At 35.3% G+C, this 24,463-nt stretch overlaps 3 protein-coding genes across 3 annotated transcripts in view; 2 read left to right on the plus strand and 1 right to left on the minus strand.

Annotated features, from left to right (window-relative positions):
* Window positions 1-10,285, plus strand: part of LOC131956252 (uncharacterized) — a gene marked incomplete at its 5' end in the record, with an annotated part of 43,843 nt that extends 33,558 nt beyond the window's left edge. Inside the window, 14 exons of the mRNA XM_059320678.1 lie at window positions 210-371; window positions 803-967; window positions 1,469-1,633; window positions 1,922-2,086; window positions 2,377-2,541; window positions 2,830-2,994; window positions 3,284-3,448; window positions 3,739-3,903; window positions 4,197-4,361; window positions 4,651-4,815; window positions 5,107-5,259; window positions 5,970-6,134; window positions 6,965-7,070; window positions 8,500-10,285. Of these exons, the coding sequence (XP_059176661.1) occupies window positions 210-371; window positions 803-967; window positions 1,469-1,633; window positions 1,922-2,086; window positions 2,377-2,541; window positions 2,830-2,994; window positions 3,284-3,448; window positions 3,739-3,903; window positions 4,197-4,361; window positions 4,651-4,815; window positions 5,107-5,259; window positions 5,970-6,134; window positions 6,965-7,070; window positions 8,500-8,749 (2,321 nt within the window). The remainder of the gene's footprint in view (window positions 1-209; window positions 372-802; window positions 968-1,468; window positions 1,634-1,921; window positions 2,087-2,376; window positions 2,542-2,829; window positions 2,995-3,283; window positions 3,449-3,738; window positions 3,904-4,196; window positions 4,362-4,650; window positions 4,816-5,106; window positions 5,260-5,969; window positions 6,135-6,964; window positions 7,071-8,499) is intronic.
* Window positions 10,286-13,211: 2,926 nt separating this feature from the next.
* Window positions 13,212-13,761, minus strand: LOC131956254 (ATP synthase-coupling factor 6, mitochondrial-like). The gene has a single exon (XM_059320680.1). The coding sequence runs from the start codon at window positions 13,738-13,740 to the stop codon at window positions 13,315-13,317; it is 426 nt and encodes a 141-aa protein (XP_059176663.1). The 5' UTR covers window positions 13,741-13,761; the 3' UTR covers window positions 13,212-13,314.
* Window positions 13,762-18,340: 4,579 nt separating this feature from the next.
* Window positions 18,341-22,523, plus strand: LOC131956255 (uncharacterized). The gene is made up of 5 exons (XM_059320681.1): window positions 18,341-18,471; window positions 19,501-19,587; window positions 19,992-20,076; window positions 20,861-21,019; window positions 22,218-22,523. Exons 1-5 carry the CDS (start codon window positions 18,358-18,360, stop codon window positions 22,325-22,327), a joined length of 555 nt encoding a protein of 184 aa, XP_059176664.1. The 5' UTR covers window positions 18,341-18,357; the 3' UTR covers window positions 22,328-22,523.
* The last annotated feature ends 1,940 nt before the right edge of the window (window positions 22,524-24,463 follow it).

Below are 24,463 nucleotides of genomic sequence, written 5' to 3' on the forward strand. Positions count from 1 at the left end.
AGATTTAAAAAATGTTTAAGTTAAATTATTTAAACAACTCAGACTGAGTTGATATTTAAAAAATTCAGATTCAGTTTATAATGTAACCCAAGAACTGAAATATTATAGTAAACAGTAACTTTAAAAATCTGGCCAAATCCCATTTATTAACCAAAGCACAGAATTTTAAATTACAATATCAAGTATATTAAAAAAAAAGATTCTTTTAGTTTCATGTGGTCCTGGCACTTACTACAACAGCACTCTTGAGACCTGTGAGAATTGCCCCATTGGCCAGTATTCTGAAAGCTATGGCCAGATTTTGTGTACTGTGTGTCCACCAGGGTCAACCACATATAAGAAAGGAAGTGACTTGTCAAGTCTCTGTATAAGTAAGTTTATCTAATGCTCTGTGTTAAGTGCATGAACCTTTAGGGTTCTATAAGGCAAAATATTCAGTTATTAAATAAGTAGATTTAGATTTCATCACATATTTACATAATAAAAAAATCTTTGTTAAATAATGTAATAAAATGTTAATCAGAAGAAATGAATTTATTTTGGTATTTTCATTTTTTTTCCATATATAGTTTATTAGTGCAGTATTTATTTGTGAGAAAACTATTACATAAAATTTAGTTGACAGTAGATAAATTAACATTAGTTTTGGTCCATATAATTTACAGCAAGATTATCCATTTTAGCCTTATGTCCATCTGGTCAGCAGATTTTAAAATCCAATTCTTTTTTTTTGAAACGAGTATTATTGTCATATAGGCCTACTCTATAATTATAAAAACTAATGCATTCATGTTTTTCTTAGGTATATGTCCATCAGGTCAGCAGTGGAACAATAGCACCAAAGTTTGTGAAGGTTGTCAGAAAGGTTTCTATAGGAATTCTTCCGTACAAAATGTGTGTGAAAAATGTCCAACTAATTCAACAACAGTCAGCATCAACTCTACTTCAGTAATTGACTGCTCAGTTGGTAAGTATTTTTATTTTTTTTTATTTTTAAAATTGAAATGACATTCATTTTCTTCCCTTTGGACATACAACTTTACAGAATGGATCGACTTCATTTTTAGGTTAATATTCTATACATTTTTTTGTTTTGTTTTTATAAAATAATTTATAAGATATATCATACATATTTTAACCAGATTTTTAAAGATATGCCATGCAAATTTTAAAATCCAATTTTTTTTAAACAAGTATTTTTGTCATATATATATAATTATAAAAACTAATGCATTCATGTTTTTCTTAGGTATATGTCCATCTGGTAATCCTCGATTACAAACATACAAACATACAGAATTGAGCTTTATATATTAGATTTATAAGATACATCATACAAATTTTAACCAGATTTTTTAAAGATATGTCATGCAAATTTTAAAATCCAATTATTTTTTTTAAACGAGTATTTTTGTTATATAGGCCTACTATATAATTATAAAAACTAATGCATTAATGTTTTTCTTAGGTATATGTCCATCTGGTCAGCAGTGGAACAATAGCATCAACGTTTGTGAAGGTTGTCAGAAAGGTTTCTATAGGAATTCTTCTTTACAAAATGTGTGTGAAAAATGTCCAACTTATTCAACAACAGTCAGCGTCAACTCTACTTCAGTAACTGACTGCTCGGTTGGTAAGTATTTTAAATTTTTAAAAATTTAAAATTGAATTGACATTTATTTTCTTCCTTTTGGGAATACAACTCTACAGAATGGATCGACTTCCAATTTAGGTTAATATTCTATAAATTTTTTGTTTTGTTTTTGAAAAATTATTTATAAGATACATCATACATATGTTAACCAGATTTTTAAAGATATGTCATGCAAATTTAAAAATCCAATTCTTTTTTTAACGAGTATTTTTGTCATATAGGCCTACTGTATAATTATAAAAACTAATACATTCATGTTTTTCTTAGGTATGTGTCCATCTGGTCAGCAGTGGAACAATAGCATCAACGTTTGTGAAGGTTGTCAGAAAGGTTTCTATAGGAATTCTTCTTTACAAAATGTGTGTGAAAAATGTCCAACTAATTCAACAACAGTCAGCGTCAACTCTACTTCAGTAACTGACTGCTCGGTTGGTAAGTATTTTAAATTTTTTTAAATTTAAAATTGAATTGACATTTATTTTCTTCTTTTTGGGAATACAACTCTACAGAATGGATCGACTTCCAATTTAGGTTAATATTCTATACATTTTTTGTTTTGTTTTTGAAAAATTATTTATAAGATACATCATACATATGTTAACCAGATTTTTAAAGATATGTCATGCAAATTTAAAAATCCAATTCTTTTTTCGTAACATGTATTTTTGTCATATAGGCCTACTGTATAATTATAAAAACTAATACATTAATGTTTTTCTTAGGTATATGTCCATCTGGTCAGCAGTGGAACAATAGCATCAACGTTTGTGAAGGTTGTCAGAAAGGTTTCTATAGGAATTCTTCTTTACAAAATGTGTGTGAAAAATGTCCAACTAATTCAACAACAGTCAGCGTCAACTCTACTTCAGTAACTGACTGCTCGGTTGGTAAGTATTTTAAATTTTTTTAAATTTAAAATTGAATTGACATTTATTTTCTTCTTTTTGGGAATACAACTCTACAGAATGGATCGACTTCCAATTTAGGTTAATATTCTATACATTTTTTGTTTTGTTTTTGAAAAATTATTTATAAGATACATCATACATATGTTAACCAGATTTTTAAAGATATGTCATGCAAATTTAAAAATCCAATTCTTTTTTTAACGAGTATTTTTGTCATATAGGCCTACTGTATAATTATAAAAACTAATACATTAATGTTTTTCTTAGGTATATGTCCATCTGGTCAGCAGTGGAACAATAGCATCAACGTTTGTGAAGGTTGTCAGAAAGGTTTCTATAGGAATTCTTCTTTACAAAATGTGTGTGAAAAATGTCCAACTAATTCAACAACAGTCAGTGTCAACTCTACTTCAGTAACTGACTGCTCGGTTGGTAAGTATTTTAAATTTTTTAAAATTTAAAATTGAATTGACATTTATTTTCTTCTTTTTGGGAATACAACTCTACAGAATGGATCGACTTCCAATTTAGGTTAATATTCTATACATTTTTTGTTTTGTTTTTGAAAAATTATTTATAAGATACATCATACATATGTTAACCAGATTTTTAAAGATATGTCATGCAAATTTAAAAATCCAATTCTTTTTTTTAACGAGTATTTTTGTCATATAGGCCTACTGTATAATTATAAAAACTAATACATTCATGTTTTTCTTAGGTATATGTCCATCTGGTCAGCAGTGGAACAATAGCATCAACGTTTGTGAAGGTTGTCAGAAAGGTTTCTATAGGAATTCTTCTTTACAAAATGTGTGTGAAAAATGTCCAACTAATTCAACAACAGTCAGCGTCAACTCTACTTCAGTAACTGACTGCTCGGTTGGTAAGTATTTAAAATTTTTTTAAATTTAAAATTGAATTGACATTTATTTTCTTCTTTTTGGGAATACAACTCTACAGAATGGATCGACTTCCAATTTAGGTTAATATTCTATACATTTTTTGTTTTGTTTTTGAAAAATTATTTATAAGATACATCATACATATGTTAACCAGATTTTTAAAGATATGTCATGCAAATTTAAAAATCCAATTCTTTTTTCGTAACATGTATTTTTGTCATATAGGCCTACTGTATAATTATAAAAACTAAGACATTCATGTTTTTCTTAGGTATATGTCCATCTGGCCAGCAGTGGAACAATAGCACCAAAGTTTGTGAAGGGTGTGAGAAAGGTTTCTATAGGAATTCTTCCTTACAAAATGTTTGTGAAAAATGTCCAACTAATTCAACAACAGTCAGTGTCAACTCTACTTCAGTAACTGACTGCTCAGTTGGTAAGTATTTTTATTTTTTTTAATTTTTAAAATTGAAATGACATTCATTTTCTTCTTTTTTGGGCATACAACTCTACAGAATGGATTGACTTCCTTTTTAGGTTAATATTCTATACATTTTTTGTTTCGTTTTTATAAAATAATTTATAAGATACATCATACGTATTTAACCAGATTTTTAAAGATATGTCATGCAAATTTAAAAATCCAATTCTTTTTTTTCATAACATGTATTTTTGTCATAAAGGCCTACTATATAATTATAAAAACTAATACATTAATGTTTTTCTTAGGTATATGTCCATCTGGCCAGCAGTGGAACAATACCACCAAAGTTTGTGAAGGTTGTCAGAAAGGTTTCTATAGGAATTCTTCCTTACAAAATGTGTGTGAAAAATGTCCAACTAATTCAACAACAGTCAGCATCAACTCTACTTCAGTAACTGACTGCTCAGTTGGTAAGTATTTTTATTTATTTTTTATTTTAAAATAGAAATGACATTCATTTTCTTCTTTTTTGGGCATAAAACTCTACAGAATGGAATGACTGTTTTTAGGTTAATATTCTATACATTTTTTGTTTCATTTTTATAAAATAATTTATAAGATACATCATACATATTTTAATCAGATTTTTAAAGATATGTCATGCAAATTTTAAAATCCAATTTTTTTTTTAAACGAGTAGTATTGTCATATAGGCCTACTATATAATTATAAAAACTAAGACATTCATGTTTTTCTTAGGTATATGTCCATCTGGCCAGCAGTGGAACAATACCACCAAAGTTTGTGAAGGGTGTCAGAAAGGTTTCTATAGGAATTCTTCCTTACAAAATGTGTGTGAAAAATGCCCAGATAATTTGACTACAGTCAGCATCAACTCGACTTCACTAAATGACTGTTCTTTGGGTAAGAAATGATTTTATAATTATAGTCCTATTATAAAAATAAATTTCTTATGATGTATTTTAAAAATAATTCAATATGTGGTTCATTTTTATTATTTTGTCAAATCGTTATAGTTTGAAAATAGAAAAAAATAAATTTTAAATCTCTGCTTACTTTTAATGGTGATAGTTTTTTTAAATGTTTATTTGGTGTTTAAAAGTATTTTGGATAAGTTAGAAGAAAATATAGATATTTTAAGATTTTGAAAACTTTTTTCAACATATTATAGTACTTAAGTTTAAATTTCCTCAGCTATTTGTAATGCTGGTAACTACTGGAACTCATCCCAAAACTCATGTCTGCCTTGTGGGATTGGTTTCTATCAAGATGTAAGCGGGCAGTCGTCTTGTAAGACATGTCCAGTTGGGCAGACAACACTAATGGCAGCGTCAACGTCATGCTTTGGTACTATACATTTTCATGTTTTAAAACTATTAAATGGTTGGGGTAGGGCACACAGTTTGCTACCTGAAAGTCCCTAGTTCAGAATCCCAGACAGATGAGGCTTACTAGCTGGGGACTTTATCCCATATAGTGACAGCAACCCATCAAAGGGCAATAACCCATCTAGGAGAGACAACTCCAAAATTAAACAACTGCTGACTTGCAGATTGTACTAGACTGGACAAAAACTATGGAAGCATAATATATAGAAAGAAAAACAGGCTGCAGTTGGACTTATCTTTCCATATGACACATAACATATTGAGGTGCAATAGTTAATTGGGTTGGGGGAAATCAAATATTCCAATTGAGAACTAATAACAAATCTGAATTGTTTTAGAAAAATGTAAATAATATAATCTGAGTTTATTGTTCAATGGGATATAGGTAAACAAAAGGGCTTGTAAGTAGGTCACCAACTTCTTGTATGTGCCAGCTAGTATTTTTCAAACCATTGGGAATATTTTATTAAATCAGTAAAAAATTTATTTCCACCACTGTTGAGTTTTTAAAAATATTAAGCAATGAATCTAAAAAATGTAATTTGGTTCGAAAATCTATATCTCACCCTGGCTTACGAAATTCTTGAATTTTAAGTGAGATAGACTGAGAGTTACAAGCCCTATATTGGTCATGTGGTTTTTATTAATTTTTTTTCTTTCTTGTGACAGTGAACTGCCCTGCAGGTCTGAAATGGAATGAGACTGCGGACTTGTGTGTGGATTGTGGGAAAGGATTTTTTAGAGGCCCGTCCTCCGCCAACACCTGTGTGCCCTGTCCAGCAGGCTACACAACATCCAGTGCCCAGTCCAACTCTTCAGCTGACTGTACTGTTGGTAAGTGCAGCTGTTTGCAGTGTCTATGTTCTAGAATTGTAAGTCTGAGTGTCTATGTTCTAGTATTATAAGCCTGAGTGTCACTGTTCTGTCTATAATTGTAAGCATGAGTGTCTATGTTCCTGTATTGTAAGTGTTAGTGTCTATGTTCTGTCTGTTATTCTAAGTCTGAGTGTCTATGTGCTGTCTGTTATTTTAAGCATTAGTGTCTATGTTCTGTCTATTATTGTAAGTCTGAGTGTCTATGTTCTAGTATTGTAAGCCTTAGTGTCTATGTTCTGTCTATAATTGTAAGCCTGAGTGTCTATGTTCTAGTATTGTAAGCCTGAGTGTCTATGTTCTGTCTGTTATTGTAAGCTTTAGTGTCTATGTTCTGTCTATAATTGTAAGCCTGAGTGTTTATGTTCTAGTATTGTAAGCCTTAGTATCTATGTTCTGTCTGTTATTTTAAGCCTGAGTGTCTATGTTCTGTCTATTTTTGTAAGTCTGAGTGTCTTCTATCTAGTATTGTAAGCCTGAGTGTCTATGTTCTATCTATTATTGTAAGCCTGAGTGTCTATGTTCTATCTATTATTGTAAGCCTGAGTGTCTATGTGCTATCTCTGATATAAAATTGAGTCTATATACTGTCAACAACAGTAGAATATGTGGATCTATATTTAGTTTAAAGTTTCACAGAAAAAATATTTGGTCTCTGACTGTAATCCTGAGAGTCAAAGTTCTGTCAATGAAAGTGAAAGTTATTTGTTTATATTCTGACTCACTAACTGTAACCCTGAGTGTCCATGTCATGACTATAAAACTAAAACCTGAATGTTTTGGCCCAATAGCAACAGCTGCTAATGAGGACATGTACAAAGTGATAGTTGGCTCTGTCGTGGGTGTCATTGGCTCTCTGTTGTTCTTTGTGGCCTTGGGTCTGTGTATTGCTGCCATGTAAGTATCTGATCATTGTTCTTAGATAAGTGGGTGGTTATTGTTCTAGTTCATTGTTCTAGGTTATTGTTCTAAGATAAGTGGCTGGTCATTGTTGTAAGATCAGTGTTAGGTCATTGTTCTAAGATAATTTAGATGACATTGTTGTAAGATAAGTGGCTGGTCATTGTTCTAAAATAAGTGGTTGGTCATTCTTGTTAGATAAGTGGGTGGTCATTGTTGTTAGATAAGTGGGTGGTTATTGTTCTAGCTCATTGTTCTAGGTCATTGTTCTAGGTCATTGTTCTAAGATAAGTGGTTGGTCATTCTTTTAAGATTAGTGTTTGGTCATTGTTGTTAGATAAGTGACTGGTCATTGTTCTTAGATAAGTGGGTGGTCATTGTTCTTAGATAAGTGGGTGGTTATTGTTCTAGGTCATTGTTCTAGGTCATTGTTCTAAAATAAGTGGTTGGTCATTGTTCTAAGATAAGTGAGATGACATTGTTGTAAGATAAGTGGCTGGTCATTGTTCTAGTTCATTGTTCTAGTTCATTGTTCTAAGATAAGTTGTGGGTCATTGTTCTAGGTCGTTTTTCTAAGATAAGTGGTTGGTCATTGTTCTAGGTCATTGTTCTATGTCATTGTTCTAAGATAAGTGGGTGGTTATTGTTCTAGCTCATTGTTCTAGGTCATTGTTCTAAGATAAGTGGTTGGTCATTCTTTTAAGATAAGTGTTTGGTCATTGTTCTAAGATAAGTGGTTGGTCATTGTTCTAAGATAAGTGGTTGGTCATTGTTCTAAGATAAGTGGTTGGTCATTGTTCTAAGATAAGTGGTTGGTCATTGTTCTAAGATAAGTGGCTGGTCATTGTTCTAAGATTATCTGGTCATTGTTCTAAGATTATCTGGTCATTGTTCTAAGATAAATCCTATGCATTATTCTAAAATACATATCTGGACATTAGGGGTCATGCATAAATGACGTCACGCTTTTTTTGACGATTTTTGCCTCCCCCTCCCCTCCGTCACACGTCGTCACAAAAAGCCAGACCCCCCCCTAAAATGACGTCACACCTCAGTCTAAAACCCCCCTCAAAATTGCAGTTGAATTTTTTTTAAGTTAAACATCGATATTTTTCCAAAATCTTGTCTGAACTCTGTCAAAATAGAGTATTTTAATCAATTCCTATTATAATTTATTAAAACTGTTTTCTAAAACGCTAAATAACGTCTAAAATTCGTTTGCTAACATTTCTTATCTATAAAGCAAAAGTGTGACTGAACACCCCCCCTCCCCCTCATCACACATCGTCACAAAATTACCGACCCCCCCTCCCCCCTACGAGTGTGACATCATTTATGGACGACCCCTTATTGAAAATAAATACTTTGTTTAAAAAGTAGATGTTTAAATCCTACAATTTGTAATGTTTTTATTTTTTTTCCTAAGTATTTATAGAAGGAAAAAACAAAAGAGCGCTCCTGTGGAGGACTACAGCAGTACCATCGGCTCCTCCATCCCCAGCGGTTTCTTCCCCAACCTCGTGACACGGGCCAACACACGGGACATCCCCAGGGCTCATCTGTCCCCTGACCCAGCCTTCTACAAGTCCAAGCCTGCTAACGAGGCTGGGCTTGAAGCGGATGTTAATTATTCTTATTTCAGTTACCAAAATGGCAATCTGGCACAAGAGGCGTAGCGACCCTTCCCGGCACCCAGGGACAAGCTTTCAACTTGGCGCCCCCTCGGGAACGACTTTTCAATTTGCACCCCACCCTCAAACTTTCAATTTGCACTCCCCCATATATTTTTTATATTTATAATGCAAAACTGCAGCTAAAATGAGATTTTAATTTGTTTTTCCAACCCGGGGACATATGTACCCCGCCCTCCGCTCCCCCTTGCTACGCCTCTGTCTGGCACTTTGATACAGCAAAATTGTCTTCATTAGCATCCTGTTGGTGGTAGCAAAATAGTTTTGTAATGTGTACGGTGCTTTTGTCTTATGTGTACGGTGGTTTTGTCTTAAGTGTATGGTGCGTTTGTCTTATGTGTATGGTGCTTTTGTCTTATGTGTATTGTGCTTTTGTCTTATGTGTATGGTGCTTTTGTCTTATGTGTATGGAGCGTTTGTGTTATGTGTACGGTGCTTTTGTCTTATGTGTATGGGGCGTTTGTCTTATGTGTACGGTGCTTTTGTCTTATGTGTACGGTGCTTTTGTCTGATGTGTTCGATGTTTTTGTCTTATGTGTACAGTGCTTTGTCTTATGTGTATGGTGCTTTTGTCTTATGTGTATGGTGCGTTTGTCTTATGTGTGCTTTGCATTTGTCTTATGTATTCGGTGCTTTTGTCTTATGTGTATGGTGCTTTTGTTTAGAACATGCTAGTGTGTTCTAGATTACTCTTTGGCAGTTTAGAAAGTTTAAAGAGTTAAAAAATGTTTTTATCTTATTCTCATTTGTCTGTTTCAAATAATTATGCGTGCCTTCTATAAACATATATTTTAAAATCTTGATATTTTCATTGTGTTCACATTGTATTAATTGAATATTCAACTGGTTGAAAATTTCAATTGTCACAAAAGATTTGCATCATGTCTGACTATTAAAATCATGACATAAGATTTGCATCAGGAGGGAAGATTGAAGTTTAAATCTTTATTTCAGGCATGTTGTTATAGTGCTGGCAACCCCCCCCCCCCCCCATGCACATCTAATTCTCCAAATGAAAAAAATATATAAATAATTGATATAGAAAATATACAGGCAAACTTTAATTAGTGTCCTCCTCAACCTCAAAGAAATGTCTGAAAGAAACCTTGAACAAGATTGATATCATGGCTAAAAAGTTTCACCTCCCTACCCTGCAGATAGTTTTGTTTATAATTAAAATACTGACATAAGATTTACATCATTCATGACATAAGATTTACTTATGCTGATTCCATGCTAACGATTTTGATTAGGTAAGATTGTCTGGCTCTTGTATATACAAATATTTTATACAATTTATATGTATATGTTACCTTGCTGTAATGGTACTCTGGTTGTGGTATATCGATTTTACAAGTTAAATTATTGAATGAAATTTATGTTATAATTTAACATCAATACAAAACTATTTTTTATTCATTTTCAATTGTTGTATGTGATATAGATCTATATTTGATATAAAACTGACAAATGAAACCATGTTTTTATATATTTTCTTAAGCATTGTTTTATACCTTTCATGTTTTGAAAAAAAAAATTCGAATAAAACAATACTTCAGCAATTGGCAATTAGAATATCTCCTTGAGTACTATTTATGGTAGATCTAGTTCTATTTAATACTATTTATATTAGTATTAGGAAACACAATATAATAAGTGGTTCACAAATCCATCGTACACTGTCAAGGGTGGTTCACATATAATAAAAACAACAACAGCCTAATTAATCATAGCATATCTACAGCTGTAATATACGACACCAAAATAGCATTCATCATAGGATAGAGACATTTCCCTGTTCACAATTATTTAAATCAAAATAATAAAATATGAAACATGTTTAAAAAAAAACCCTATATAATAGCAGTCTTTTAAAAGCACTAAAAGAATAAACTAAATCTTTTTTTCTGAAGATCTAATAATAAAATTTTAAACCGCTCATGCGATCTCTTAATTTATAGAAACGAGTAAACCAATTTTGTCTTCGCACTAAACCCGAAATATATGGTGCTGGTCAAACTACCCCTTCGTATGACGAGGTCACATGATTAGATGGACAGTAAACCAGCACGGTAACATTTGATTACTTACAACCCGATTAGTAGCAAGCAGAGGCGTAGCGAGGGTGGTACATATGTCCCCGGGCGCCGGGAAGGGCCGCTACACCTATGGTAGCAGGCTATATTAACTTTAAACAACAACCAGCTCTCGTTATCTACAAGGGGTCCATCCTGGACAGTGTTTCTTCCAGACTTTTTTCTCCGGGGGGTGGGGGCACTTGGAAATTTTCGGGGGTGGGGTCAACATTTTTTGGGGGGCGGACACTAGTAAAAGTGTATGTTTACTATATAAAATCCATCTCGTTCAGGGGGGGGGGGGGCGGTAGACTTTCTTCGGGGGGTGGTGGGAGGGGGCGGAGTTGCCGAAGGGTTGCCTGGAAGAAACTCTGATCCTGTAACACCAGCTCATCTGATAGATAGATCGTGTGATTAGTTAATACGTAGTTACCTCCCTTTTCTGTTACTAAATAAAGTGATAGTTAAATTCGTGTTAAATGAATAGTTTAATAACTAATTATATATTTTTTTAAAACCTGAAAAATATTCTTACGTCGTCGTCATAGATAACTTATCTGGAAGAAATCGACCACAACTAACAAATCACGTATCAGTCCACTGCGATTTCAAACGAAGTCCAAAACAAAACAACAAAAAAACAAAGCTTTTCAACTTTTTAGTAAATAAGAAATTGGAAATAGTAAATTAGATGTTGATAAGATTAACATGGCAAATCGTTATTTTAAAAAAAATAATTAGTGCCTTTCCTTCCAGTCTGTTCTTACTGAGTCAACACCCCGAAAACTTATTTGCCTTATTCTTGCTATCTCCCCGTTTGCTATTGAGTTCAATGTCTTAAATGAATAATTTAATACCTAATTAGATTAAAAATTAGATATGCTTGCGTTGTTACCGGAGAGAAAGATATTAGGACAAAAGTAAAATATTTTAAAAAATCAGAAATGCGAACTGTCTTATCGCTGTGTTTTTATACTTTTTGCTCCAACAATCATAGCCCCATAACACGTGAATATTTTCTGTAACGATATATATCGGTGTTTACATACAAACACACGCACACACACACACACACACACACACACACACACATCTTAATTAATGCAATGAAGTATTAAATAGACACAATGCTTGGCATGCAATGCTGAAATATAGAACAGTTTAATGTTGAATTAAAATTTTAAACTGTAGTAGCTTCCCATGTTGTAATTATGTACAACAAAGGGGACGCGCTTTGAGCTAATAGTTTTTAAAGTAGCAAAAAATTACAATAGGAAAAAAATTAGCAAACATAAAAGCCCTGATGGTTTATTTTATTCTTGATTAAAATTTTTAAAAATGTACTATGATTCAATACCATTTTATTTACAAATTTTAAACTATGTGTTTTATTTAACGCAGTGATGTAATTGTGGAAATGCTTTAAAGGAATTAAGTCATTCATTTTTAATATTTGACGCCTACTCTGTTATATGTAGTACGAACATTCCGCCCGGTGTGTTATAAAAATTATTTTAAAAAAGTAAAGGAAAAAAAAAAGGTAAAAAAAAAAAATTAAAAAAAAAATTGATTTAAAAAACACCCAAAGAAAGAGTGCTTAGCTATGGGTTAATATTTTACACAGCACCATTCTCACGCAACTCCAAGTCAAAAACATTCTTCAAAATAGTAAGTGTCAAATAACGGTTGTTACACTTCTCTCCCCACTGCAGTGTCACATGTCTTTTCATGATGTAGTCAGTAGACTACCGCTTGAGTCTACCGCAAGTTAGGCCTAAAGGGGAATAATTTCCATTCCAAAAAAAAAAAAAAAAGGAAAAAAAAAAAGGTAACTCCATCCTCTTCCCATTTAGTATCCAACTAGGCATGCTGCCCAGCTTCGCTTGGGCTTTCGAAAACATTGAGAATTTGAATGCTTAATTAATTCGCCCATATAAGGCGCCGGTCAGTCGAGGTCAGTTTTGACCCACTCATCGTAGACTTTTCGGCCAACCGGCCCCCGTGTTCTGTCGCCCCAAGGCAAGATCCTGCCAAATTTGAAGCGCCTGCGGCGCCGGGAAGTGCCCTATCAGGCACCCGACAACTTAGCTTTATAGATCATCTAGATCTAGATCTAGAATCTCTAGATCTAGATGATCTAGAATATATAGATCGAGATCAATATCTCGATCTAGAATCTCTAGATCTAGAATCCAAATAGATAAAATAATTTTTTTAAAGTTTAGGCCGAGAAAATCGTATTGTAATCTGTATACATTTCATAGCGTACATAGCTCTAAATCATATTTGAATGAAATAGTTCATTTCTTTTTATTCTAAACTCGGAAGATGACGTCATCAGTTTCTTTTTTTTTTTTTTTTTTTTTTTCACGTTCATTTTAAATTATTCTCATATCCACAAAATATTTAATGTTGTACAGCTCGTAATCCGAAAAAAAAAAACAAAAAACTGAAAATATTCTAAAATTAAGCTTCTTAAAGTTTAAGAAGTTCTTCATCACCATCACCTTCCTCTTCTTCCTCGGCAGCTACTTTCTTCTTCTGTTCTGCTTCTTCAGCTTTAACTGCCTGATCAATTTTGGCCTTCTGCTCATCACTCAGCCCAGGCCAAGCAATAGTGGGTTCTGAAAACTGCAATTTGGGAAACTGGGTCATATCAACACCTTTAGCTCCAAATGCCCTCGCCAGATTACCTAGCATTTCCTTTAAGGCGGCTTCAGATTCTGCTGTGACCTCAACTAATTCACCTCCTTTAGATCTGGAACGGTACTCTCTAATTTTATCTAAGAAAAGCTGTTGGATGGGATCAAGATTTTGGGCTGCACCAGCTGCTGCTGCATAGTTCCTTTGGCAAACTACCTTGGTAACTGGTACAAGCTTTTGTAGTGTTAGCCGCAACATTTTCTGCGTGTAGAACCGACCGTCTCCGACGTCCATCATCAGTTTCGTGCTCTTTTTTTTAGTGTAAACAATAAGCGACGTCATTGTTAAATGCGTTCTTGTCCCAAGTTTATACACTTTTCCGGTTGCATAAATAATACTGTTTCTCTGTATTCGAATACGCCTTTATTTTTTATTTTTCTTCTTTAAATAAAATTGTGGCTATACATTTAAAACATCTAACATATTATTTTCAACAAAAGTCCGTAAACAGTTCTTCATATATCGCTGCCGATTCTGACGTGATGTCCGGCGAAAATATTTTGCGGACAGAGAGAAGTGCGCACATGGGGAATAATATATTAGGATTAGAATCTAATATGCATCTGTTTATCGCTTTCTACCTTTTTATTTACATACTGTTAATATTTCCTATTAATTTTTGTTTATATTCTAACAAATTCCCAACAAAATAGTCAAAACATTCAAGATTATCATATCATTTTTGTATTTCTTTATTTCTAATTGCATTCCTTTGTATTGTTGATCGACAATTCATTGTTTAGTAATGTTCACCACTTTTTTCTTGTAAAAGAAATTTTTTTTTTGGTAAATGTTTGAATTTTGTTACAGACTAACGCACGCACACACACACACACACACACACACACACACACACACACACACACACACACACACACACACACACACACACACACTTACATATGCTGATGTACTTATTTCTATTTGCAAATAACGCAATTAGAAAAAATAAGTTTTGGTATTGAAAAAATATAATGTGTAAATGTAAATCTATGATTTTCTAATATGATGAAACAAATCTGCCAATGTACATTGCTTGTTTGGAAATAAAGTTGTTTATTGTTTATAAAGTTATAATCTACAAATAATTATTTTAAAAAAAAAAGATCTCTCGTAGATCTCTCGAATAAAAATAAAAAAAAAAATCTCTCGTTTACCCTCCTAACACACCAAGTCATGAATATTCCTGTTACAAAACAAAAGCCAAAAGTTAATAAATTTAAATAATTTTTTTTAATAATTGATTTAAATAAAATTTAAATAAAAAAAAAACTGCTATAGATAGTCTTCTATATATGTTTGAAAGAGACGCATGTTTTATTTGATGTGTCTCATTGTACTCAACAAAACATTCCGGTTGCTAAAAAATTTTATAATTTTATTTTTCTTTAATTCCAAATTTATTTCATCTCTACTTAAAAGCCCAAAACCCTCAGCCTACCACGCCGATGGGGAAAAAAATCCATTGAATCGCCATTTTATTACACATTTGCATTTTCAGATTTAAAAAAAATTGTAATTAGACGTTTTGTATTAGATCTATGTATAAGTAAACTATCTTAAATGAATGAAAGTAGGCTACAAGTAAGAAAGGAGTATTACTATTGTAAATCAAATCTGTATCAGTCCGCACAAGCCGATGGTGAATACTGTAATACTAAAGCGAACATGCAAGGCAAACTGACACTGTAAATTACATGTCTGCGGTGAAAAAAAAAGATAGAGACAGAGAAAAAACAAGTTAATAAAAATTCTAGTGACAATTTAAGCGCAATTTCCTTATGTTATCTAAAAATAGATAGTGATCAAGTTTGTGTTTAAAAAATGTGAAAAAATGATTAGGCCTAGTGAAACAAAACCTTGTAATTGTAACTCCCTATCACTCTCATATAAATTATAAATCAATTAATATGGTACAAAAAAAAAAACGTTTGAATTAATAAGTAAACAAGTTAATTTTGCGCTAAAAAAAGACAACTATATTAACCTATATCAACGGAAATAGTTTTATTTTAACGAGTAGGCCTACACGATGCTCAATTTAAAAAAGTAGTAAATATTTTTTTGTGACCGAACGAAAAGATTAGTTGTGAAAACTTTCTTCGGCAATATTGTTCTAAATTATGGCAGGAATCTATTGGTAAATGTTTCAAGTCGCTAAGTTGTCTGGTTGCCGAGATATGGGCAAAAAAAACTGCATTTTTTCGAGGTTTTTGGCTTTTCCGGGAAATCCAGGAAGGAATTCCGGGAATTTTTTTGGCCCACAATTATCCTCGGAACTTGCTTAACATATTTGCTTTGGAACTAGTCCTCGATATTGCTTCGTTGAGGAGGAGATACGACTTAAAGCTGCGGACACACATCCAATTATTCATTCATACATCCATCCAGAAATGACGAGTTAATAATCGCAATTGTCCGTATGGAAATTGCGCTAAAAAGAGTTTTATGTTAGATTTCTAAATAGGGAAAATTGTTCAAAGTTTTAAAAATTTGCAGAGTGACGTCTTCTTCTCAAAGTAAACAAGTAGGGGTCATCCCTTGATGACGTCACGCTTTTTTGGACGATTTTTACCTCCCCCCTCCCCTCCGTCACACGTCGTCACAAAAAGCCAGACCCCCCCCCCCTAAAATGACGTCACACCTCAGCCTAAAACCCCCCCTGAAAATTGCAGTTGAATTTTTTTTTTAAACATCGATATTTTTCCAAAATCTTGTCTGAACTCTGTCAAAATAGAGTATTTTAATCAATTCCTATTACAATTTATTAAAACAGTTTTCTAAAACGCGAAATAACGTCAAAAAGTTCGTTTTCTAACATTGCTTTTTTATAATGCAAAAGTGTCGCACCATCTGAACCCCCCCCCCTCCCCCTCATCACACACCGTCACAAAATTACCGACCCCCCCTCCCTTATAGTTGAATGGTAAATACATTTGCCTAGAGAAAAGTAATCGCTCTTTTATGTATTAATAAATTGTTAATCTCAATCCATATAAATCTACTTTAATTAGTTTTAATTTTGTGAAATCGCTTCAGGTTAGATTACACCACTAATCTCAGAGGCGTAGCGACCCTACCCGGCGCCCGGGGACAAACTTTCGATTTGCACCCCCCCCCCTTCAAACTTTCGATGTGCACCCCCCCCTCGAACTTTTCATTTACACCCCCCCCCCCTCAAACTTTCAATGTCGGCGTCTGGGGACATATGTCCCCGCCCCCGCCCCCGCCCCCGCCCCTCGCTACGCCTGTGACTAATCTACACGTCTCGTCTGTATTATTTTTTTTCTATTCTTCTGATTTAAGTTCCTAATTGAAAATGGTATCCCATTTAAGAAAACCGAATGCATTTTTTAAAACTATTCTTCTTTTCAAAACAATAATAAAGTTTATATTCCCATGTCATAATCTAGTTACAGTTGACAGTTTGTGTTGTTGCAGTCTTGGAACCTGACGGCGCCACTGCTGTACAAACTTGGCCTGATTCTCCGCAAGAAAAAAAAAATTGCACCGTCACCTTGCATGAAGCAGACGATCACTGGCTATGCTGCACTAGTGCGACCTTGTTTGATCTGGGGTTGGGTGGGCGGGGGGCGCCAAGTGACCTAGTTCTGATCGAGGCGTGTTTCCTGTTGCCAGAAACCGTGCAGGAAAGTCGACAAAGGAATGTGGTCGGCAGGGCCGTACCCGGTGCGGAGCGGGTAGGCCGCAGCCCACGGCCCCCTAGAATAGTGAGCCTTATTCATAAATAATATGTAACAAATAATTCGAAACTTTCTATTCGTAAATCCCAGCTTTATTATTTTACAGGAGATGGGGTATCGGGGAGGCGACCTCTCGATTAGACGGAATCCTTTTCAGGTTATAAAATAAAAAATATACGGCCTGAGGTTTTCGTCAGAATCAGACTAACTCCATTTTTCGTTGTTTTTTTTCGACCAAGATATCACAAGAAAAAAAATAACGGCAATATCTCTCATAATTATTACAACACAATTCCACTTTTTATTTTCTCAAAAAATGTTTATATAGAAATTGTAAATAAAACTAGAGTTTGAAGCCTTGTTGTAAGCATTTTTAAAAAATCTGATGTACACACGCACACAAACACACACACACACACACACACACACACACACACACACACACACGTATATATATATATATATATATATATATATATATATATGTATATATATATATATATATATATATATATATATATATATATATATATATATATATATATATATATATATATATATATATATATATATATATACTCATAAAGGCCTGCATATATAAATGGAAAATATACGAACAACTATCCCCCCACCCTTACCTCAAAGAGGTAATCTGTTTTTTTTTATCAAATGATAGGTTTTTTTAAGTACTAGGAGTAGTAGATCTGATGTTCTTTTTCACAAAACAACTTGTCTATTAAGGTACAGCAAAAAATATTAATTAGTTTTTGGTCAGATTGGGGGCTCCCTAAACGGCCTGCTCCCCCCCCCCCCCCCCCCCCCGCCCCTCGCATTGCGGGGGCTAGCAATATAGTAGTTCCGCCCCTGACTAGGTGTAAACAATGCACTTGACTTTTATTTTCACTACTCTAATTCTAATGTCAACAAAGCAACTGTCAGTTGACCAAAGTTTTTCTTTTTTTATCTAAACAAAACTTTGGAACTAGAATGGCAGTACTGGTGGCTTTTTTTAGGTCATGTGACCAAAGTACGAACCGTCACACCTCAGCCCGCGGGCTATAAATACGGCGAGCTGGGTGGCTTTCGTCAATCCAAGAACCACAACACCAAGATGTACGCAATTCTACTCGCAGTGTTACTTCCCCTGGTCATGTCTGCATCGGACCCTACCAAGGTCTGCATGCCAGATAAATTGGAATTTGACTCGTTTAATTTGGACACTGAAGTAAGTGCAACTTTTTTTTAAATTTCAGTTTTAATTATTGTTTTAATTATATAATTAAGCTCGTTACACTTTTTTTCTCTAATTGTTTAATTATATTTTATTTGTATTTGGCAACAATACAAGTTTAGACAAAAGCTGCCTAAAAAAAATGTTTAGTAATTATATTCGTTCCGATTTATGTTTTTGTATCAAAGTAAGATACTGTAGATCTTTTGTGTAGGTGGTTTTATTTTAGCCTGGATAATTAGTTCTTTTTGCTAGGCACAGGCAAAAACAAAAGCGTATTAATATTAGCTAGTTTTTTATGTGGTCAAAATATACTCGTATAACAGTCATAATATACGAATATAATCAGCAGCTGATGATGTTTAGCTAAAATTAAATGCCCAGTATAATGCCCGGGTTATGCCCAGTGCATTATCTCAATAATGTGACGTCAGATTGTCTGTAGTTCGCTTATAGCTCGCTCGAACAACTCTGCTACACCTACTCGATATAAAAACCCAAAACCCTACTCACAGCATCACTATCTGGTAGAGCAAACAACTGCTGAGAAGAAAATATCGAATGAGGGTCATATACTTGAGTCGAAAGGGTTTTCTGAGTCCACTCAGCTCTAATCGGTACCTGTCTCGAGTCTGCGAAAGTAAAATAGTTCGGGTACACATTATCTTAACATATCGAGATCGGGGAAACACATGAACTCTACTTCATCTACACCAGGGGTCTCCAAACTTTTCAGTCCGAGGGCCGCATTAACTATCAAATTTCAGTTCGGGGGCCAGTTTCTTCCAGGCTTGTCTTTGATTTTTCTGGGCAAAGTTCCTCAGCCATCACCAACAAACGTTCTTTCCGTGCACAAAAAGATCTCCGCGGGCCGGATGAGAGAACATCGCGGGCCGCATCCGGCCCGCGGGCCGTAGTTTGGAGACCCCTGATCTACACTATAGAAATATTGTATTTCAAAATATCGTATTATAAAAAACTTACCTGCACAAAATGACGTCACTCTGGCACGTTGTGTTGCAGGAAGGAGCCCACATTTCTGTCGACTTCACCCAAAACATGATGGTCCTCGCCTACCCCAACAGGACCGAGGTGGAGGACTTTGATGACGTAAGTGTCACACTCACTTCAAACAATGGTTTCGTTAACAGCCATACATTCATTGTTTTATTGTGTTTTCGTAATGTATTACCATGTATTCATAGTTATAGTTCAAGCTTTAATAGTTTTATTTCATATAGTCAAAGATTCGTGGTTTGTAATGCTTTGTTTAAGATTTCCTTTGATCTCAAATTTATTTTGAATGTGACTTAAACCTTTGTTGGAACTTTTTTTCTTTACCCTATGTTTGAATGCGACCTTTAACCCTATCTTTGAATGCGACCTTTAACCCTATCTTTGAATGTGACCTTTAACCCTATGTTTGAATGTGACCTTTAACCCTATGTTTGAATGTGACCTTTAACCCCCGTTTGAATGTGACCTTTAACCCCCGTTTGAATGTGACCTTTCAGCTGAAGATCTACACCATCTACAACACAGGCAAGTGTGAGTTCATCAACCTGCCGTCTGATGCCGTCTTTCCCCAATGTCTGCCAGGTAATACAAGCTTACCTGGAATTAGAATTAGAACTGTCCACGTTATTTAGTAAAGAGCTTTAGAACAGCTCTACTGTCCCACACAGCCACCCAACAACATCCCAACTTTACTGTCCCATGCATCCTACCTTCAACAGCCTAACTTTACTGTTCTACACAACCACTTACAAAAACTCTACTTTCCCACACACCCTCCCTACAACAGCATAACTCTACTGTCCCACACACCCTCCCACACACCCTCCCTACAACAACTCTACTGTCCCACACACCCTCCCAACAACAGCCCAACTTTACTGTCCCATACATCCTACCTTCAACAGCCTAACTCTACTGTCCTACACACCCTCCTTACAACAGCTCAACTCTACTGTCCTACACACCCTCCCACACAACCTCCCTACAACAGCTTAACTCTACTGTCCTACACACCCTCCTTACAACAGCTCAACTCTACTGTCCTACACACCCTCCCACACAACCTCCCTACAACAGCTTAACTCTACTGTCCTACACACCCTCCTTACAACAGCTCAACTCTACTGTCCTACACACCCTCCCACACAACCTCCATACAACAGCTTAACTCTACTGTCCTACACACCCTCCTTACAACAGCTCAACTCTACTGTCCTACTCACCCTCCCACACAACCTCCATACAACAGCTTAACTCTACTGTCCTACACACCCTCCTTACAACAGTTCAACTCTACTGTCCCACACACCCTCCCACACACCCTCCCACACACCCTCCCTACAACAGCTCAACTCTACTTCCCCAGCCAACGCCGTGTTCCTGGGTGAGGCATCCTTCGGGTTCGGCCCCCACCACCTTGACGACGAGGCGTGGCTGATCCCCTTCGCTGGCGGCACCCTCCAGCTTATCTACAGCAAGCAGTTCAACCAGCCACAGTACGTCTTCGTCAGCAAGTACACAGATGGTGAGTACTGAGTGCACGTGTTTTGGTTCTCATCCACCCGCCACACTGATAGTGAGTACTGAGTGCACGTGTTTTGGCTCTCTTCCACTCGCCACACTGATGGTGAGTACTGAGTGCTCGTGTTTTGGCTCTCATCCACCCGCCACACTGATGGTGAGTACTGAGTGCACGTGTTTTGGCTCTCATCCACCCGCCACACTGATAGTGAGTACTGAGTGCACGTGTTTTGGTTCTCATCCACTCGCCACACAGATGGTGAGTACTGAGTGCACGTGTTTTGGTTCTCATCCACCCGCCACACAGATAGTGAGTACTGAGTGCACGTGTTTTGGTTCTCATCCACCCGCCACACTATGCTCAGAGCTAGAATCGCTAGCAGTCAAACTTCAAACATATACCTATAATGCATCACAGATGCAGTAGCTCATTGATGAGCAAAATAGCAAGACCTATGTGTTCGTATCGTTAATGTATTGTTTAAAATGTGCTATTAGCTAGACCTATTTGATCGTGTAGGCAGTATCGCTGATAGCGATACTTTAACCGATACCTCAACCCTAAACCTAAATTTTAAAGTTAGAGTTAAAATTTATCTCTCAATACTGTCTACTATATTTACAGTATGGGTACGGTTAATCTATATGAACTCTGTTTAGTTGGACTACTCTATTGTACGCTACAAGTATTGGTATCGTAGTCTAGTTTTCGATATTTCCAAACGATACTGGTCAACATGTTATGGTTAGGAATAGATATACATAGATTACTGCACCTAGGTTAATCATGGGGAGTTTTTTTTTAATCCCGTGAATGTTACTAACGCCATCTATCTATATGTGCCATGATGTTAGACGATCAACTAATTAATATATGAAGGGCTCAGTGGAAAAAGTACTTAAGTTACATTTTTTTCAAAAATGAGTTAGGACCACCTCCCCTTAACCATCCCTGTAAATTTGGGCCTTGGAAAAAGTACCGAAGTAGATTAATTTGAATACTCTGCATCAGCTGTTTTGGTATTTCAATAACAATTTAAAAACTTTGCACTCATTTTTCTCAAAACTCTCTAAATACACTTAAGTACTTTTTCCACTGAGCCCTTCATATGCTAATTAATTGGTCTTTGATACCACTTAAACTAACACATTATTGTTTGATAATATTTCAAGTAACAAGTTTATGTTTCATTTCTCCACAGCTTCCGGTAAACACGAAAGCACCGTCTACCCCAACCCTACCTTGGGTATCTCCAAACCGGAAGTCTTCCAAATCCCCGGAAACTGCTCACCTGTAAAAAGCTGCCAGTAATCTCACTAGCAAACTTTATTTTAAATCCTTCCAAGAATTTATTAATTTATACGATTACCTGTATTTTTTTCTGTATTTATTTCTGTTTTAATTTCTAGCTGATCATTTCACTGTCTTTATTATTTGTTTTTGTTCAATTCTACTTTTTATGTTTCTTTTATTACATTTTTTAAAGTAATTAAAAATAGCAATCTGTTTTATTATTTAATTGTATCTTATTTATAATATATGTCAGTAAAGTATGTATGTATGTATGTGCATATGTGTATGTCCATGAATGTATGTAAGTATGCTTATATGTAGGTAGGTGGGTATAATAACTATTTCTAAACAATGTGGCTTACTCAGGCCTTAAATGATAACATATTTCTCTTTTCTTATATTGAAAATGTATAGCATTGTATGACATCACGAATAAAAAAAATGAACAAAAAATCAAAATAATCTAATCTTAGATTTCAGTATTTTTAATAATATACAGGTAACTTTAAAATTTAAAAATATCTAAAAGTATAAGGTAAAGTAAGAACTGTCACTTTTAAAATACTTTAATCTTGAAATAGATACAATTAAAATTGGATTTTTCCGATTTAACATGTTTGAAATAAGACAAATAATTGGGAATCCGTGGCTTAAAATAGTTGTATAGGAATTTTATACTTGATGTTATAAACAGCAAAAGGGCTATTATCTATAAGGCATAATAATTAATATCAATATAGCTTGAATCAGTTTGTGCATTATTTTTTTTAAAGTAATTAAGTAATTAAATATATAATTCAAAATATATGTCGCCAACATATTTTGTAGTCCAGTTTTGATATACCAGAGGTAGTAGCAGGCTTTAGGACATAAACAACATACGGAATGTTATGTGTTCGTATACTTAGAGATTTTACCGTACACTTTACAAACACAGACATTGGCGTGTTAGCTCGGTGCGTACACAAACTGCATATGCTGTTGTGGTAACCATGGCAACGGCTGATTTGGTTGTTGTTGCCAGGAATCAAATGGCTGCTGTACTTGCCGGGTTGGCGTGGTAGCCATATTTTGGTCCTGTGCCCAACCATAAACTGGTTGTATCATGTAACAAGGTGGGTGCCACGGGTTGGGTGAAACCTGAGGGTTGGTGAGATGGTTGGATGCTTGGACTGTTGTATGGTTGAGTGGATTGTTGGATGTTTGGTTGAATGAATGGTGGAATGTTTGATTGGATGTGTGGTTATATTGATTGTTGGATGTTTGATTGGATGTGGGGTTAAATAAACTGTTGAATGTTTGATTGTGTGGATGGTTGAGGGTAATGTTGAATGTGTGGTTGGGTGTGTGGTTGGATGTGTGGTTGGATGTGTGGTTGGATGTGTGGTGAGGTAGAGTGTGTGTGTAGTCAGACTTAAAGCTGCTGGTCTGAGTACCGTGTTGATGGCTTAAAATGTTGGGTTGGTTGTGTGGTTGGTTGTGTGGTTGGTTGTGTGGTTGGTTGTGTGGTTGGTTGTGTGGTTGGCTGTCTACTGTTTGTGGACTGATTGTCTGCGAGATGTTGACTCGGTGGTCAGGCCCACAGTGGGGGGCCATTTGAGAATAGCTGTGTGTGGCCCTAGGTTCGTGTAGTGTGGCCCCTGGCCCGTATAGGGTGGCCCTAGATTCATGTACGTTGACCCTTTGGCCGTGTAGTGTGGCCCCTTGCCCGTATAATATGGCCTCAGTGTCACATCCTACAGTCGGGGGTCCACACTGACCGTACATCATATGAACGTCTATCACGTCTTGAACCTGCTGGGTGTCTGGCATGACCCCAGCTGGAGAATACCTGCCAGAGACCTGAGAAATATCTGCTACAGGTAACTGGACCTCTTGGTGAAAAGTCGGAGCGAATGATTTCCCTGAGATACAAAATTTATTCTCAGGAGATTCGTGTTGTAATGTTTGATGAAAAATATCCATTTTGTTGCCGCTTGATTGAAAGGAAATGGCTTCACTGGGCAATGCGGGGATTGGATCATCTTGGAGATGGTTGGCTGAGCTGGTTGGAGTAGTGAGGTGGGCGGGAGAGGTGTGTGTAGTGTTGATGTAAAGCCCCTCCTCTGTGTTGAGGGAGATATCGAGGCTCCCAAGGCTTTGGAGATAAGTGCA

This window comes from Physella acuta, unplaced genomic scaffold (assembly GCF_028476545.2).
Source record: "Physella acuta isolate Inbredline_101_S28 unplaced genomic scaffold, ASM2847654v3 ptg001139l, whole genome shotgun sequence".
In the NCBI taxonomy this organism is placed as follows: Eukaryota; Metazoa; Mollusca; class Gastropoda; family Physidae; genus Physella; species Physella acuta.